Genomic DNA, 20,000 nt, shown 5'->3' with positions numbered 1-20,000 from the left:
CCACTGCTAAATCAAATAATGAGCCTCATAACAAAGGATCAACTGAAATGTCAAGATCACATGGTTTTCGTAGGTCGCAAGTCAAGTCTGGAATGACGAAAATCCCTTCCCCGCGAGATTCAACGCCAGCAAGAACCAATAGTGCCTTTCGGCCGTCTGCCTGCTTGAGCAATGGAGGTTCTATTCGTAAACTGTCTTGATGAGGTAGCCAGACCATACCCTACCCACATAACTACCCTTCCATCCTATACCCTCACCCTCCTTCTATTGTAACCCTCCACTTATCCCTCATCTGCAGAGATGAATTTTACTTCCATTCTTCCTTCGCGTAATATGAATGTTTGCGGTTTAAGGTTCTTCCAAACTTGCCTTTTGTTCTCTAACGCACTCCCGCGGCAAAGTTTGTCGTCGGAGAAAATCCCTTGGCACCTGTTAGTGTGAGAACAGAGCACATCAAAGTTTCCTTGATATTTCATTTCAAGTAAATCCTCGATTTTTTCGCATTCCTGATCAATACGGATTTTTCTTTCTTTTTTACACAATGTTTTGCACACGAAAATGACTCAGTTGCGACAAATGATGTGAAATGCACTCATAGCACTCAAATATAAAACACAGCATTTGAAGAAATTTCATCGTCTAAAGATCGTGTAAGCCAATGACTGACTGCCACAAGACGACTGAGCGAACGCACCCAGCCCTTCCCCGAGGAACTAGGGTTGATGACACATGTGGTAGTGTTTACTGACCCCACCGCCCACGTTCACCAACACACGCACGTACTAACTAAACTTGCGAACCTATGCAAGGACACACTTGAGACTTCTGCACTTATTCAGAAATATAATGAATGTGGACATTTCCATCACATGACCCTGCGCGTGATACGACGATTGTGGATAAACGAAACTCGGTGGGCCCACTCCACAGTTTCGTACCTGCTCCGGCATAAACCCAAGAATTTCTTCATAAGAGAAACTAAAGTATCCACTTTAAATATACGTGGAAACAGCAGTCAGCTAGTTGACATGATACAATTGCCACCAACGTCAGATCATAAGTCAAACATAGTCATTATCATATTACCATACATAACATGAACGGTGTTCAATTTCACAAACAATCGGCTTCAAAATTAAGGGAATGCGAAACGAAAGCAATTAAAATTAAACGTGAATGATCAGTATTCAATTGGAATCCAGCACAACGTTGGTGCGTCTAGATTTTTCCAGCCCATACAGTCAGGAAATGAACTTGAAACAATTCAAGAGAATACTCCTGTGTTAAATTGAATTTCCTTGCCAACTCACTCTCTCTCTCTCTCTCTCTCTCTCTCTCTCTCTCTCTCTCTCTCTCTCTCTCTCTCTCTCTCTCTACGTTAAATGAAAATATAAAGGACTGCAGATAAATTATCACATTATCACTGAGCAGACATCATCGTCTTTCGCTGGATACACACTATGCTTACTCATTCATTCACCATCATCATTATGGGTGACCATATACCACATCAGTCTCATTCTTGTGATCTAATATTAATCAGGAATTTAAATCCGTTCAACACCATAAACATTGTCACGAAATCCGTTAGGCTCTCAATGTTGCTGACAAAACACAAAGTGACATAATGATTATGCTAATGTATAAGCAAAGCAATCGGCATATAGGTAATTCACCGGTTATCTAAATCAAGAAAAAAAAAAAACTATGGTGCTCACGACACAAATGGGATGACAAATAATAAAAAAAAGGCAACAGGCCCAAGAGATAAACTTTCAAGTCAAAGATGAAGATTAATCCGTTCACAGAAAGAGCTGAGGGCCCCTTTCTGAACAATCAAATACGTAGAAACGCAAAAGTAAAAGAAAATTAAACGTTGACCAGAAACGATGACTTGATCTTGTAAAACAGCCGAGCTTAAAAAAACAAAAACGACACAGTGATACCAATGTAAGATTTATCATAATTGTACGATCTCTTTTCAGGACGTCAGCCATTTGAAGCAAGAGCACAACTTCAAGAAGCAAACTCCCTTCATCTAAGGGCTTTTTTTTCCAATATGCAAAGGCCCATTCAGCTGAAATGGCGAAAAGGAGGGAAAGTAGCCATCTGAAGTGTCTCGTACGTAAGGACAGGGACTGTGAGGGCTCACTGAAACACCCTGGTTATTTGCCTAATGTAAAAATCACTCAAACGCAGTCACGTGTATTTTAGATTTTCATGCATTAACCTTCAGCATTTATGTGTGAATAATAATATAAATTCGTGTACAAAGCCTAAAATCCACAACAGTTAACAGAACTTGGTCCACCTTATAGCTCTCAAAGGAAATCATTGTGCTGTTGTTGTAACTCGTAGGGCCAACAATTCAGCCTTTTTCAAGTGAAATGCACCACCCAAACCACTTCCCAACTAGACTCTGTCCGTCCGCCTGTGGTGTCTTCGCATGGTAACACTGCATCCCGGGCTTTAAATATTTACGCTCTGTGTAAGTTTTAGGTAAATAAAAGGCTGTCTGGGTTTACATTTGCAACTGAAACGTGTTTTAATAATTTACTGTATGCTAATTACACCGTTAATATTCGAAATAGGATATTATTTAAAGACCAGGACGCAGTGTTACCATGTGCAAACACCACAGGCGGATGGACAGATGAAAAAAAAAAACCGAGTATAGTCCTCTTATTCCATCCACAATCTTTCTAGTCTGTGATTATGATCAGCGTAAATATCCTCATCAAAGATTCAAAAACCAAAAGGCATCCTACCACTGGACGCTTCCGGATTTCGTGTGCCGTTCACACACACACACACACACACACACACACACGACTGCCTTATAGCAGGCTGCTTTTGCAAAAGACTGCAGCAGCATTTTCTAACGTCGTATGAATTCTGATTTACCTTCAATTAACATGGAAATGTGAAATTAAATTCTCCATCTCCCGCACTTTGAAATTGTCATTTCGGTTAAATTGTCTTTTATATATATATATATATATATATATATATATATATATATATATATATATATATAATATACATACTAACAGCAGCATCAAAACTAAATAATATAATAATAATAATAATAATAAAATAATAATAATAATAATACGTCTTTTCGAAGGTAAAAATGTGATCTCATCCTAAGAGTGGGAGACCTATTTAAAGTTTTTGAGAGCACAAATTACATCCTGTGGAAGAATGAACGCGCTCGTTAATTTTGTTCACACTGCCATTCAGGCAAAGCCGTTTTTTTTAGATGAGGCAATAAATGCGCACACAGAAAATTAAAAGAAACAAGTGGCCGAAATTGAACCAACCTAACAACTCAAAGGAAGGAAGACAAATACACGACTGATCATCATAATGTCCTGTTATGTCTAAAACTACACAAACCAAAAAGCTACCGAATGACCTTTTCGAATCCCGGCTACGCGAATACTGCAACAACCTGCAATTTGAAATACAAATGATTCTGATTTAGTTCCGAGTGTCAAGAATCTCTCAGGCGCCATCGTTCGAAGATCTGTGATCACCTAAGGAGAGTTCACTGACGCTTATTCTCTCTCTCTCTCTCTCTCTCTCTCTCTCTCTCTCTGCGCACTTGAACCATTCCCAGAAAACATGAATCTTCCTTAATTCTCTCTCTGTCTCTCCCTGGTCCTATCCACCACCCATTAACTCCTTAGTTCGCTGCTGACGGCGCGTGAAATTAAATAGAATCAGCTCTGCTCTCCTGCGACCAAAGGGGGAAGCAGCAGAGGCAGATTACCAACACGTCTGACATCTTTAGCCCAGATTTTAGGATCTGCTGACACCTCCCCCGGGATCTGCTCTTTCTTCCCGGCAATTCTTCTTTTTCAGTGGCATGGGGGGGGGAGGGGGGGGGGGAAAAATAACCCCGCCTTTCCAAATACTCTCTCTCTCTCTCTCTCTCTCTCTCCTCTCTCTCTCTCTCTCTCTCTCGCTCTCAATCTTTTCCCCCTTCCCTCGTTCTTTCTTTTCCTCTCTCCTTTCTTCCTTTTTTCTTTTCCCCTCTGGACAATTCCACCCTCCCAAGTTGGGCATGGGAAAACCCTTCATTCTCCTTCTCTCTCTCTCTCTCTCTCTCCCTTCTTCTCTTTCCTCCCCCTCTCTCCTCTCTCTCTCTCTCTCTCTCTCTCCCAAGTATTAAATGTTATATATTCTTGTTAAGGCACGCCTCGTAATTTTACTGGCATAATGAAGTTGTTGCAAAATTTCTGTATACAACGAAAGATTCCATTTGTTACAATTACGTTCGAAAATGAATGTCTCAGCTCATTTAAGAGCCAGCCTTCTTTAAAGGCATTTGAAAGACAAAAATAGATGCTGTCCCAACAATTACAAACAACATTTGACCACACCGTCAGCCATGCAAATGCTCCTTTATAGCATTTAAATCACGTGACAACAAACATGCAGTGACATTGAGCAAGTTCGATTTTCTGAATGAAGGAGACGAAAACGAGACCAATAATAAAAACGTACATTCACTTATACTAGATTAAAGACATTGACTTGTTTACCTCTACGGGGCAATGGGCATTCTATACTTATGAAATTGCGTAGACACAGATCAAGTTACAAACCCACTCTTCCAATTCCCGAGGTTAAACGCTTTAACAGCAAGGAGCGAGGCGGCCTCCATTCAAAAGCAAGATGGATGTTGTTCTCATTCTCTCGATAGTCTGATGTTGGCGAGCCATTCAGTCATATTACCTCACTGCAGGCAGCAATTTACCTGCTTTTCCCCTCAGCTAACCAGCGGGCAAGGCCCTACCAGTCTCTCCCGCAACTAATGGCCCCACTGCATTTAAACATTAGCATTAATAACAATTGGCACGACAGAGTGCTTAAATGCAAGCAATGACTCTGTGCAGGAAAACCGGTGGCGCCGATAGACAGACGATCGAAAGAGACTGAAGCTGGCGAGAGCATAGTAGTATGGATAGCTTCATGTGACCTTGCATTTCATTCCCACGCTCTCTCCGCCTTAAAGGGCAGAGAAAATGGCGAGGTGAATCCTTAAATGAACGTGTAGACTTTATGGAAGTAGTTATGTGATGCTCAGGTACGTACATTCTATACGATTATTAATAATGACTTAGTCTATCAAGTGTTGTCGATAACCCAGCGATCAAAAATCCATTCCAGAGACTGAGCCTAATCATCTGTAACTCATCCTCGTCACAAAACCGAGACCCCGAGAGCCTAAAGCTGTTTTGGCATCGCCAGGACAGAGACCTTCTCATTCTGGACGCGCCACCACCTTGCATGTGTAGGAAAATAATACAGAAAAGGCAAGTCTTTCATGTTAGCTTAAGAAAGACATCCAACTGGGACTTTTGAAGTCTTTTCCCCCACCGTTATCCCTATAGTACTAAAGGGGTCGGTTGCCTGATGCGCCTTTCCCTACAACATCAGGCAGGGTTTATTATTTGGCCAAGGGGTTTTACGCCTGCAAGCCCTTGCTGTCATCAACCACAGTTATTGGCGGTGGGCCTACTTTGACCAAAAAGTCCACCTGCAAGGCAGCAGTTTCCACAGTTATTGGCGGTGGGCCTAGCCTCTTACTAAACAGGAAGACTGCAAGACAGCAGTTTCCAGGTATTGGTGGGGGGCGTAGCCTTTTACTAAAAAAAAAAAGTACGACTGCAAGGCAGCAGCTGTCCTTTTAGTCGCCTTTTACGACACGCAGGACCTACGGTGGTAGTATTCTTGCACCCCTACCACAGGCTGGTCAACTGGGACTTTGAAGTATTGAATGGAGGAAATCTCTGAAAGCCACACACCGTCGCATATCTGATAGTACTGATTTTTCATAATCAAAAGTAAATAATACTTGTGTAACAGCACAGTACTCACATAGTCTAGTTCAAAATCTGGAAAATGTGGCTGTATAAGAATCCTCGTGCATTTATGAGTCAAAGTTGGCAAACAATCTTTCCTGAGGTGTTTTTTTGTGCTGAATCAAATTTTGCGGTTTGCCAAGCTGCATCTCTTGCGATTTGGATCATAGTGGACAAAATCCAGGATGGCCGACAATTTTCTAGACAACGCATATTTTGAAGAATTGCTTCAACTTTAAGACATATCAATGGAATAATGCCTTGTAAACGCTCCCAATGTACATATTATAAAGAAAAAGTGCAGATGATGTACCTGTTTAAATAAAACAGACAATACTGTGAAAATTCAAGATGGCCGCCATTTTATTTGATTGTTGATATCTTTGCTTTTAAAGTGCTATAGGAAACTTATTTTGCATAAATTATTAATTGTCTTTAAATATTTGTTTCCTAGCAGAATGCTCGATTGAATGACTTTGCATCTACATCCATTACATATATAGTGTTCAAGAATATTGATTACCATTTGACTCCTTTCATTTCTAACAGATTATCATCAGTTTGCAGTTGCTCCAGGTTCATGAACGTTTTTATTTTTATTTGCAATTGCATGCATTAATTGAGATAAATGTCCAAATGAGTTTATCCTTAATTCCCAAAATGTGAGGTACCATAATGAAAGCCGTTTGTAGTCTGAAACGAAGCAGATCCATTACTTTTGCAAACTGCATCGAATGGCAAGAAACCAAAAGAGCAGACAAGTTGTACAATCGACAAGAAAACTGATACAGTTTTCTGAAATCTTTGGACACCTATTGCTTAATAATAACAAACCCGGCAACTCTATAAAAGGGGCGGAGCTTCAAAGTCCTCGTGTTTATTGCTTTCTAGGTTTCCAGTAACTTTATACCATAAAGATTATGTAAAAGTCCTATAATCATTTATAGATAAATGCAGTAACAACCACTTTATTATTCGTTATAGTAGGATGGTAAAGTCAGTTCAGAGTACAACGCATCAAAACAAGGCCTACAAACACTCCTAGAAGCAGCACAAAGCAGGTCCAAACTTCGATATCCTCAAAACAGAGATGCAGTCGAGCGTGCCCTTGAAATTTCTAGTGCAGAACAACAACATTTGGTCTGGCACTAGCTAAAGCCACATATCCAGGCTACAGTGTTAAAACAGCAGAGTACCAACTGCTACTGAAGCAGATGCAGGGCCAAGTAGACCATCATCAAGACTCAGAAGCCCTTCAGTGGCTATTCATTGGAATGCATGTATGTTCTGCCAAGATGTGAATTCGAAAGTCAAAATCTCATCAGTAACCACAATGGAAGCATCAAAATATGACAAACGCCCTTCAGTTGACCTTGCTGGTGTCAGTGACCTCATAGCTGCTGAAGGAAAATACCCCAATACTTGCTACCAGCAGTTTCTTCGTAAAACCTCTAAAACAAAGGAAAGTGCACAGGTTACAGATCTAGCAAAGGAATGGTTGATTGATGAACTAACAACAGCGGCAAAAAAGATCCATGTGTTCCAGCTATTAGAAGTATGGCAGAGGTATTGTGACTTGGCAGAAAATGCAAAGATAGATATATGCCCATCTTACATCACTGGAAGAACGAAAGATGCTACTTGTACCAGTTGGACCTGGACCTGTCCCTTTCTCAACATTACTCTCTGAACAGGAGGAGCCAACCATGATACCAAAATATTCTCCAGAAGAATTTATTGAGAAGCTTTCTGTGGCTTTGAGACCGAGAGGTGATAAACTGGCACATCCGATGCACAAGGGATTTGTTATCAGTGAAGATAAAATGATATCCTGTGTCCAAAATAGCCTTTTTATGTTCCTTTGGTTGATGTTTGGAAGCAAGCCCAGATGAAGTGGTAGATGACATGAAACAGGATGATAGTCAAGCAAAGGCTCTTAGTATTGCACAAGACTTGGTTTACAGTGTCACTGGAGGAAAACATTGGACTCTTAAACATCTTGGGCTTGCAGCACTTTGCGCCGGGCTACACGATCCAAAGAGCTTGTTCAACTATTTCACAAAGCTGGATACCTCGTCAGTTATCCGAACCTACTGCAGGTTGACACATCCCTGGCTGAGAGCACACTGAAAGCAATGGATGCAGTCCCAGATTCATGTGTGGAACTGGTTACCTCCAACTGTGCTAATCGATGTACGAGTGCAAGATGCAAACGTAATAAGTCCCAATTGCATTGTAGAGCAGCGTGCAAATGCAGCAATATTGAAGTCCAAAAATGATACTCTGTAAAACACACTGCCATTATGCCAACTCATCAGTTTGCAATCGGCAACTTTAATATTCATAAGCAATTTTGGTGTCAGTTATTATTCGTGATTTACGATACCAACTTTATCTATAATTGTGTAAAGTTAGTTATATGCTATTTAATGAAGATAATTTTCATAATGATGATGTTCATGTTTCTCAGAAGACAATGATAGCCTATGCTTTAGTCAACAAGAACAATCTAATTTCACTTCATTTTAGAAAGTTATTCCATAGCGTCTTAATTAATTAATTATGATAATTGATGATGGTGATGGTGATGGTGATGGTGATAGTGATCACGGTTATAATGATGGTTATGATGATGATGTCTGACCCAGTGACATGTTGAATTGATTCCTGTACCCTTAAGTTTTGTTCATTTTGTCTTGCAGTCATGTTTAAATGTGTTGTCAGCCATCTTGGATTTAAATTTATGTTTTCGTTTAATTAAGAGGAAAGTAATATTAATAAAACAGCTTATGTACAATATATCGTCATCCCGATATAGGGATGAGGCCACAATTTAAAAATTATGTTGTTTAGTTTAATGCGTCAATCTAGGATTTTTATGTCTAAGAAGTGTCAAGTTTTCTGCAATATGTTATTTTGGTTCCGTTAAACATTTGTAATTTACTCATCAACTTCATTAATAGTAGTTAGTGTTTAGTGGGTTATTTGATGATGAAGGTTTTAATAATGATGATGTTTGATTCAGGAGACAATGATTTATTCAATGTGTTGTCGGCCATCTTGGATTTACGCTTTTGTTTTGGTTTAATTAAGAGAAAAGTAATATAAATAAAATAATTTATAATGTCTTTATAATGGCATTTGATAAGGTTTTTTGCAGTCATAATTATAGTATATGGGAGAGGGAAAACTTTAAAAATCATGCTTTTGAGTTAACGGCGACCATCTTGGATTTACCCGCCTAGCGGTGTTACCTTGAGAGATACAATTTGGCAAGCAGCAAAAATGAATTCAGCACAAAAACACACCCTAGCAAAGCTTATCAGATTGCTTCGACTCCAGTACATTTTGCTTTTCAACATTTTATCTAGGTAAAGCACTAAACAGAGAAATCAAATAATTATTGCGTCAGGGAAAAACCTGAATAGAATACTGCGCAAAAAAATCAGACTGGAACATTCTTTCTCTCTCTCACTTCCTCTATGCCTACCTTATCAACTAACTCTCCTGTATATATAGCTGGATTCACTTGGCCTTCTCCCCTATCATTTACCCGCACCTCAAACAATTTCCCTTTCTCCTAAACAAAACCTCACACTGCTTACTGCCTTTATCTCCTTTTCATTTGTCTAACATACGCTAAACTCCCTGATGACCGCACGACGCCACCCTCAAATTTTACATACTGTACATGCGTACAGACACACACGTGTATATATATTTTATTAATACTAAAAACATTGAAAAAATTAATGTGTGCGTAAATGCCATATATAGCATTGAAAAGTTCCCTGAGCTATATTTCATTTCTAATAATCCTAAGGTTTTAATATTCGTAATCTATTTGAATTCGGATCACGGTTTCAAATACCTCGAACGTGGATGGAGTCAGCTGGCGTCCATTGCCCCAACTTTACGACATAATGGAGATAGGGCGTACAATGACTTTTAAATCACGCTCATTTCTTATTCAATGAGTTATCGATGGCACCAGAGAATGTCGCCGATTAAAAGGTATTCGATACTGTAAACGATATCTACAAATGTGAGGGGAAATGAGATGAAATGGAACCTTTTCCTTTATAGATCATTCGTTGAATTTAACCGTTGTATAATGACAAGATCTGAAAGAGTCCTAAGGATATGACACTTTTCTCTCTATATTCTTGATCCTACAAATGACTACAGTTACATACTACTGAAGTCTTTTTTTTCGAGATACCGTTATAGTCGAGACTCTCATTTGTGAAGATTCCCTATACTTGATCTAACGTAAAAATGTTTAAAACTTACACTCAAAGCTTTGGATGGACCTCGATTGTCTTGGTATTCTACGAATCTTCCTGCATTCATAATGTCTCTCGTTTCTATGTCAATATAATACTTCTATAACAACGTCCAAGCAAGGTTAGGCCTGCGTATTCCCAACTGTATTCATGCATATTTCAATGCAAATATCTTTTGGCTATGGCAACGCATTTGTAAACAGTCCGAAGTCCGATTACACTACTAAATTTTCAAAAGAATCTCACTTCTACTTGTTCTTGTATCCACTAAGGCGTCATTTTGGCAAACTGGAGTGTACGATAATATTTTGTCTAATACAGTGTTTTACATTCTACATGCGCCCAGATCTACGTCATTACCTACACAAATGCTCCAATTTCGACTATTCACCTACCACAAAAGTATTCTACGAACAATCCTTGATCATTATGATACCCAACGCCTGACTACTGTCACAGGGCACTCATTTACAAACTACAACTCCGAATTTGCTTCAGTGCTCAAATAGAAATACCAACTTTCAAAGAGTTACTCAGTTCTCTCCCTTTTTTATCACAATTGTTAAAGGTATTTTCCAAACTGATGATTTATGGTTCAAATAGTGTTGCTTTAAACCATATTCTACAGTTATACAGTAATTTCACTTTCCCGTTATCTACAGGACAAATTAGTTAAAGGAATAGTAGACACTGTAATGTCTGGAACCTTAAATGGTCTATCATTAATCTGTTTACTTGACACCGAGTGCGGTAAGAGAAATTTGCGTTCGTTACTAGGCAAGAGCGGAAACTTCAAACTTCTAAATATACATTTTGGGAATATAAACATGCGTGACTGCGTATAATACCATAGACGCAAATGCTTTCCTGGCCAATGCGTTCCTTCTACGATCTAGTTTCTGGCAATGCCGATTCCCTGGTCGTAAGCCTCACACAAGCGAATGGAAGTTCTCAACAACACCAATAAAATAGTCAAGACGTTTCGAAACAAAATTTGTGCGGAACTGCCACTTCTTGGGACAAAGTTTCCCCTCGTTTGGCAAAAAATGTCTTCTCGCCGCTACACTTCTTTCATACTAAGTTGAGTTAGCCATGATCATGGACATCACTCAATGGGATCTCTTGTGTCTCGCGTGACTGCTCGCACGATTCGCTTACACATCTATAACATTATGAAGCAGACCCTGTGTAAAACACAGACCTTTTCCTTTTATACTGTATATCTGTGAACACCATCTGGCGGCTCCTGAGTTTATAATGACCACGAGGAAAAAGTCGATTTTTTGTTCAACTGATCATTAGCAGAATCCGACATGAACATCACGTCCTTTGCACGTCCTTTGCCCACGATACTCATGGACGCGTTAGTCGTTCAAGCCAACCCTTTATCCACACGTAGAGGGACATTGGAAAAGGAAGGAGGAAGGGGAGTGGGGGAGAGGGGTGACAAGGGTATTACATTATTGTCACTGCAAGTGTCACCTGATAGCTCGCCCATCAGCGGCACACAAGGGACAACGATCACTGCAACGACTTTTCGCCCTCTACGTCTACTCCCTCCGCTGTTGCAAATATGGCTCTCCTGACGACCCAAGCTGCTTCTGGTCTTTCCGTTGTTTCGCCATCGCAGAGGCAAAGCCAGTCTTGTGTTTCACTCTGTGTTGCCCATTAATTACGTGGACATTTTATTGAAAAAATGTCCATCTCAAATTATATATAAAATAAGAATATTAGTCTAGTTAAGCAAGTGGATGTCTTGTCATCCAGCCGATTACTACTATTGTAGAAGTGGTCCTTTCCGATCCCCAGAGCATATATGATAGTCGTGGTAAGCATTTGTTTTCATAAAGAATCCTTCATCAAAGCAAAGTTGATTGAAACTAATAATGAAGTAAGAAGAAAAAAAAAAACCTAATTGAAATAAATATATGTATGTAATCATAACAAGATATTCGAAGGCATCACAACCGGAAAACAAACCTAGCAGCTAGAGGCTCCGAACCTTTTAAGCATCAGCTTCCTGTCTGGGGACCTTTACCAACCCCCACACACAACCTAGACATCTATCTATTCACCCACCCACCAGCCAACCACACAGACGGCACCACCTGCAACTACTAACTGCTTGTTCATCCATTCGCTACAGCACAACCAACCAACAGCCATCTGTCCACTTGGCTTCGGCCCGCAAGGAACCGCCCCCCCCCCCCCCCCAACACAGGGCCTCAACCTCTGACTTCCGTTAGCTACTATTTATCGCCTTTGCTTTTTCGTACCTTAACTAAATATATATATAATATATATATTATATATATATATATACATAAATATATATATATATATATATATATATATATATATATATATATATATATATATATATATATATATATATATATATATATATATATATAATATACACGGGAAGGACTGTTGTGCAAAGTTTTCTGTGTGAAACTGATGGAAATGTGGTGGATAGATGTGAATGAAAGCAAAATGAGACAAACAGTTGCGATATAATACTTTCGAAGTTTATATAGGGTAAAGAGAAATGAAATGGCGAAATGGTCAAGATAAGCGGAAGTGGTAAAAGGTTAACATAGGTTTTGAAAAGATACATCACTCCGCTACGAGATGGTTCGGTCACGTGGGAAGAATGGAGGACGATAAACTGCTGGGAAGTGTGCAATAACGAGCTTTCGTGAAGAGGGGAGGACGGCAACCTCCTTGGGGTCGAAAGAGGCCAAGATGTAACAACCATGATAAAGTGAGTAGCGGCCCAGTCTGTTGAGGAGTGGATCAAGGTGAATTTGGGGTACGGGGGGAGGGGGGGGCATCTCTGGCGCCTTCTCTGTAGTTGTAGTAGCAACTGTTGATACTGTGGCAGTTTTCAGCACACGGGTGTCCTTTATATATATATATAATATATATATAATATATATACATAAACTTGTAAATAACATGCTTTACTTGTTTGTAACCAGTAACCTGCAATTGGCCCTTATGCGGAATTACATATTCCAAATGCTTATCTTTATCTTTTAATATGACCATCAGGAACTGCGCTTAGCGGATATTAAGGTAGAAAAGAATGTGCAAGAATCAAGAGAATAAAGCAGATAAATCCCATCGCAAAGGGGTCTCAAATGGAAGAAACTGCTGGAAAAAAAAAAAAGCGTAAGAATGTGACAAAGTCCTAGGAAAAGGAATAACATATATACCGGATATCAGTTAGGCCTCTCCTAAAAGAGGAAATTCGATCTTGATGTTACTAGCTGCAAGATGAACAGAAATGAACGTGGATTGTAAGCCTCTTCTGCTCATTAGGCCGAAGGCACCGTCAAAACCACCGACCTGGTCATCAGTCAAGGTAGGGAGGCGCCAGGTCAGGTTGTATACTTACTTCTGTTTGTGCTCCTAATCTAGGAGATCTTTTCTATATTCTTGTTGGTAATATATAACGAGATTTTGATAGGTCTCAAGATCACCCCCATCTCTTTACTACTACAGCTACCACTAGTGATGCCAACCGCTCTAGCCCTACGCCCCCTACAGGAGACGAGGAATTACCCTACATCACTGAAAATGATCCAACATTCTGCGGCTATGATAACGAATAAATCTTTAAATAATGTTTCTATGCAATATCATGATTACTAATAACCATATTGATGAAAACAGGCCTTGTTACAATAGAAAATACTGACCTGCTTTCTTAAGATTTTGCTAAAATTACCCTACGACTGGCAACACTAGCAACGACACACTCCGCAAGTTTGTGTATAATTCCATTACTGAATGCTACTCCCGATTCTGCCAGATTGACTCTTCCTGCTCGTCTCAGCGCAGTCACCTGATACTTCTGTTTTGCAGTCTCTCTTAGAAAGTTCTCCAAATTTTTCTCTAACAAATAACAGGAAATACAAGATGTCTATGGTCCTTGGGATTAAAAATAACAGTAAAAAACTTCAGTGTACTTTTGTCATCATAAATTCATAAATGCGCATATAAAAACACCGGGAACAATTCTCACAGCCCAGACGACTGTCGCCCACTATGTTCTATTTCGAAAATGAAGTAACCGACTGCGCGACCCTGATCGCACTTCCGTTAATAACCATTAGATGATGAGTCAATGTGGATAGTGTGCATTTATTCATTCTAGAGTTCGCAGTGCGTTTCACAGATGCGCCGGTTAATATTCTAACAGCTTTCTTCCATTACCCCACTCCCATTCAACTCGCCCCTTCCCTCCTCCTCCCCCCACAACCAACCCGTTTTTAAGTTCTTCCCGGCCCATCCCGCCCACCAGTCAATCATTGATCTTTCCCTACAAATATTGAACTCCCTCTCCCATGCGTTTTTTTTTTTCTCATTTTTTTTATTTTTATTTTTTATTTTTTAAGGCTTCCACTTTCCTAAACAATTTCGCCTAAACGTTCCATACATCCTACGAGAGAGAGAGAGAGAGAGAGAGAGAGAGAGAGAGAGAGAGAGAGCTAATTCATCCTCTCTCTCTCTCTCTCTCTCTCTCTCTCTCTCTCTCTCTCTCTAACCCGATCATTATGAAACTGACAGCTACCTTTGCCTTCGTAGACTAACGAGCTAATTACCGACCACTTAAACGATCATCAGGAACGAGTACACTTTTCAGCAATCAGCGAACCACATCATTCGAAGGGGGAGGGGGAGGGAAGGCCCTTTGTCTACGCATCTCCCCTCCTCCAACCCTTCACGTGAAACTCCAATACACGGAACTAATTACATCCCGGACAAGTTATTCAGTACCGATAACATTCGGCGCCTAATGATTCCATGGGTGGACCGAAAACTGCAAATAACTGAATCACATACACTATGATTAAATATTGCATTTTCTATAGTAAAAATCGTCGAACATTTTTTACGTTCCCATAATCCCCGAAAAAAATAAAATATATATTATAAGTCTAGCCATGACCTTTTGTCCCAAATCGGTTTCTTAAATGCAACGAATAAATGTCCTTGAAATGCAGTACCTACTATTTCTTCAAAATAAAATAACATACTATGAAATAATGAAACGTGGGACTTAATAAATATTCTAATACACACAATGCATATATTTCATCTTTGAAGTAGGATCACTAAGCGTTTACATTGAAACAGATATCAATCTACAAATTATATACTGCCGTGAAATGCTCAGTGGGCTTTTCAATCTCTGGAGACAAAACCAACTAGCCCATTCCTGGGGGACTTTGAAAAACGGTCATTGAAACAAATTATAATAAATATCTGTTATACACGAACTATGGAAGGCTGATTTAAAATAAAATGTCTTTCTGCAGTGCAGAAATAAAATGAATGAAGGCGCCCCAACAAGAATGAATCGTGCAATCAAGTCTTCCTTAATAAAGCCATAACGACGGTTTTAGCCGGAAAAGGAGGTGAAGCTCAATGATCACGATATGACTAAGAATATCAACAGATTCATCCAGAGTTATAATAGCAATAAAACAGACCTAAATCTCAACACCAGTGAACTCTCACAATTAAGAAACTACAAAGTGAGATACACACAATACACTATAGACTATATCAGATTCAGAAGAATAATAATAATCAGGTGAAATTGCACAAATGAGGATATCACCAATACACTTAAGACTATAACAGTCAGAAGTATATCAGGTGAAGTTGCACATGAAGAAGGTTATTAAATGGATGACTAACAAAAAAAGATTATGAATCGAGAAACGTGATCACAGAAAATCATTCGTACGCCTGAGGAATGAATATTCACATCGGATCTCAATGACATTGAGAGCTGAAAGCTTGGAGGGAGAGAGAGAGAGAGAGAGAGAGAGAGAGAGAGAGAGAGAGAGAGAGAGAGAGAGAGAGAGAGAGAGAGAGAGAGACTGCGAGTGGAAATAAGACACATTTGTGAGCATACGAGGACAAATCTGTCATGCCAAGCTCAGCGGTTACGTATATAGTACTAATGTCCTTTCACATCTAATCTATGACACATGGATGAATAGACTATTGAATATGTAGAGGCCAATACTCAGATTACACCAAGGGTTTTTTTTTTTTTTTTTTTTTTTTTTTTTTTTTTTTTTTTTTTTTTTTTTTTTGCGTGTGGACATGTTACCCATTGCTAAGACATATAATGTGTGCTATGGGTACTGTCCCTTTTTCATATTTCGCTAATATTTCAATCGGCTAGCAGAGCACCCAGGTACGATTCACGATAGGCGGAACTTTGACTCTGGGCGGAACGATGAACAAATTCCGTTAGATCAAAACACTATTTCAGCGTGGTATACTTAGGTAGTTTGACAAGTATAACTGTCGGTGTCACACAAACAGTAGTTAGTCGACAAAGGGTCATGTTCACAAATTGAGAGAGAGAGAGAGAGAGCATCTTAAATGTGTCTGGGCCCGCTGAGAGTGGACGCATCGAACCAGGAGGAATAAGGTGAGTGAGGGAGGGAGGCTTCCGAGGATAGGACAAAGGCAGCAACAACATATTTCACAAGGTTTACTATTGTCCGGACGACTACACCCCAACAGTTTTCTTCTCCTGCCCCGCCAATGCCGCCAAACCCGTCTGTCCCCCTTCCACGGGAAGCATTAAAACGGGTGGCGTTTCGGAGCCGGAAGAGTAACAGCACACGCATACTATATAACAACATGAAATAAGAGGCTATCACGCTGTTCCATTCCCTCCACACAAATTATATATGTGTATATATATATATATATATATATATATATATATATATAGTATATTGTAGTATGTTTACATGTACATATGTAACCATACTACATATACACACACACACACATATATATATATATATACACATATATATATATAGATATATATGGAAGTATATTTACATGTACATATGTAGACATACTATCTATACACACACACATACATACACATTCACACACACACACACACCACACACACACACACATATATATATATATTATATATATATATATATATATATAAGTTAAGTATATTTTAGTTTTACCAGACCACTGAGTTGATTAACAGCTCTCCTAGGGCTGGCCCGAAGGATTAGATATTTTTACGTGGCTAGGAACCAATTGGTCACCTAGCAACGGGACCTACAGCTTATTGTGGGATCCGAACCACACTATACCGAGAAATAAATTTCTATCATCAAATAAATTCCTCTGATTCTGCGTTGGCCGACCCGGGATTCGAACTTCGGACCACCAGACTGGCGGCCGAAACGCGAAAACCACTCGTCCAGCGCGGAACTTTGTGGTATTATATATATATATATATATATATATATATATATATATATATATATATATGATTGAAAGGGGTTTTGTCAACCGGTAGACATCAGTATGTGTGAGTTAAAGGATCAACCTTTATTCCTTTTTTTAAGTACTATATCATTGCTGCAATGTCTCAAGACGTAAAAGTCCCATTTTCAAGCTATGAAAAGAGACGACAAACGCTAAAATAACAAACTCGGAATAAGAATTAAGAGTTAAAAAGCTACACAAATAATCTAAATGACAAGTAGTAAAAAAAAATATAAAAAGTGTGATTACCTTATATACTAAGGTGCTGAAGCCAGAGACAATTAGGGTCGGGTTCAGCTTCGACTTAAAACTCACGAGAGATCCCGATGTGTTTTGAGAAGATTGGCTATTTAACTGTGGAACGAGTTGTTTAAATGAAGAGTGATTCCAAGGTTCCTAAATATTGTTCGTTAGAAGATTGGGCTATAATTTTAATATCTTTGTAATTTATGTCAGATTTACTTTTCTTGTATATAAGACTCCTGAGGTCAGTAGTGGATCAAGTTTATCGTTGTGCTTAAATATATATGTATAATATATATATATATATATATATACATATATATATATATATATATATATATATATATATACAAATATTGCAATTACCAAAATCAACCATCAAAATAAAACACACACATCTCCTAAGATTAAGATCATACAGTCCTAAACGACAAAAGTGAATTCAACTTCAAACCTAAAGTGTTAATATTCTTAGTATTGGGATGTGACCATGTACATGATTATACTGCTAAGAAATATTTTTCTCGAGTGCCATAAAACCCAGACAAAATTCAACAAACAATATGTGAATGTGGCACTTTCTCGACTAACTTACCTGTTTGTATGATCCTGGTAGTCTTCTTGTCAAATCACTATCCGAGTCTATAACAGCAGAATAACAGACATAACTAAGATACTGCACAGGGTTAATTCAATTAAGAGCATACAATTATGAACACCCATTCACTGCCTAATCACAACTCGAGTAAATGATGTACCGAAAAGTACATCATAACCCACTAACCAACCAACATGCGTACATATTCATTGTTTGGTTATAGAAAGACTTCATCTGTCAAGTTATTAACTGCTTTTATATTTTGTAAAAAATATATATATATAAGGTGGGAGCAAAATAGAAATGCCGAGTCTCTTTGCACACATGAAAAAGCTCAGATATATAACACGGGCACCGAATATAAGGTAGTACGTACCAGGAATTTACTTAAAACGACAGAGAAAGAAGACAAACTTGCCACAACCCGTGACACCGAAGAACTGCGCTAGGAAACACTTATAAGATTTACGAAAATGTGAATGTACTATATATACAGAGCAATGTACATTTCTGACGCAATATACGTAAGAAAGACGTCACCACAAGACGTCACCAAAGGATTTCCGCTACAGGGGCGATTTTAGGATGTTTTTTTTTCACTTTTCCGTTTTGAGACGGCACATTTTCAAATTGCCAACGAATATGCACTGGATGTCATTCAGGATGAAAGGGCCATGACACAAGTAACCTACCAGAGTTTCCTAGCCAAGGCCGTTAGAAAACACAAGAAAAATGACAGGTAAGAGGCAAGCCATGAACCTGCCGATAAAGTCTAAAGGAAGGGAAGGAGTGTTACTTACGAGGTCCCTCTTCAGTCTCCAACAGCATACGTAAAGGAAGATTTGTCTGAATCTGTGGAAACGACGGAACTGCGCCGGTAAAAGGCCTATTTGTCAACACTCAAGTTGAAACGATTTTTCAGACTGACTACAGGACGAGACAGAAAATTGTGGGTGACCCCGGGTAGACAACACTTCCCCGACCTCAGACTCGTCTTCGAAGGTCGGGCATTTCCAGGGGTCCTGGGAATTTCCGCCCCGCATCCCGTACCGTATAATATACAAGTGACAATTTCTGTTCAGGCGTCTGAATGCACATTAACTTATCTGAACTAGTTTCCAATATATTGTTGAATTTTATGTCTCTTTTTATAGATTGACGCAAAGTCTACAGAATATTAAAGTTACAAAAAAAATTGTATGAAGATTTTTTGAGTAAGATGAAAGAAGTCGACATTTCGTATCACATTTGCATACGTATTTTGTCTTTCAGATTTTATTAACAGGATTTCCACATGAAGATGTTTTTATCCTTTTTGTTAAGAATCAGGATCATAAAGTACGTCTTTACGATGTGCATAATTATTCCTATATCAGTCAATAGGAAATTTCATCAGGTTTCGTCAGTGATTTGAGCGAGTAGCTCTAATAATGACGCAGCTAAACGTGTTCGTTTTTAAAAATAATTTTGCTTCGAAGAAAGCCGTTTGACGACTAACCATGAAGTTTTCACTTTCAAGTTCATTGACGAGCTGACACGCTCTGGCTCATGCATAAACAAGTAATAGAAGCAGAGGGGAAAATGTGACCTAATTCAAAGGTGACCATGAATTATAAGGAGTATAAAACAAACAAAGCTGCCCTACAAGGAAGCAGGGGC

The 20,000-nt window shown here is 39.0% G+C and overlaps 1 protein-coding gene across 7 annotated transcripts in view; it reads right to left on the bottom strand.

The window, feature by feature from the left end:
* LOC135216984 (ras-related protein ced-10-like) overlaps positions 1 to 20,000 on the bottom strand; it is a 327,865-nt gene that overhangs the window by 40,722 nt on the left and 267,143 nt on the right. Inside the window, exon 1 of one of the 7 annotated variants that reach the window (XM_064252534.1) lies at positions 19,142 to 19,184. The exons of 4 other annotated variants lie outside the window; for them this stretch is intronic. In XM_064252534.1, coding sequence (XP_064108604.1) covers positions 19,142 to 19,169 — 28 coding nt within the window. In that variant the 5' untranslated portion in view covers positions 19,170 to 19,184. Of the gene's footprint in view, positions 1 to 369; positions 662 to 18,717; positions 18,740 to 19,141; positions 19,185 to 20,000 lie in introns of those variants that run through there. 2 more of the 7 variants (XM_064252581.1, XM_064252575.1) reach the window with 2 other exon arrangements.

This window comes from Macrobrachium nipponense, chromosome 19, assembly GCF_015104395.2.
Source record: "Macrobrachium nipponense isolate FS-2020 chromosome 19, ASM1510439v2, whole genome shotgun sequence".
Lineage (NCBI taxonomy): Eukaryota > Metazoa > Arthropoda > Malacostraca > Decapoda > Palaemonidae > Macrobrachium > Macrobrachium nipponense.
This window is presented reverse-complemented; position numbering and strand designations above follow the sequence as displayed.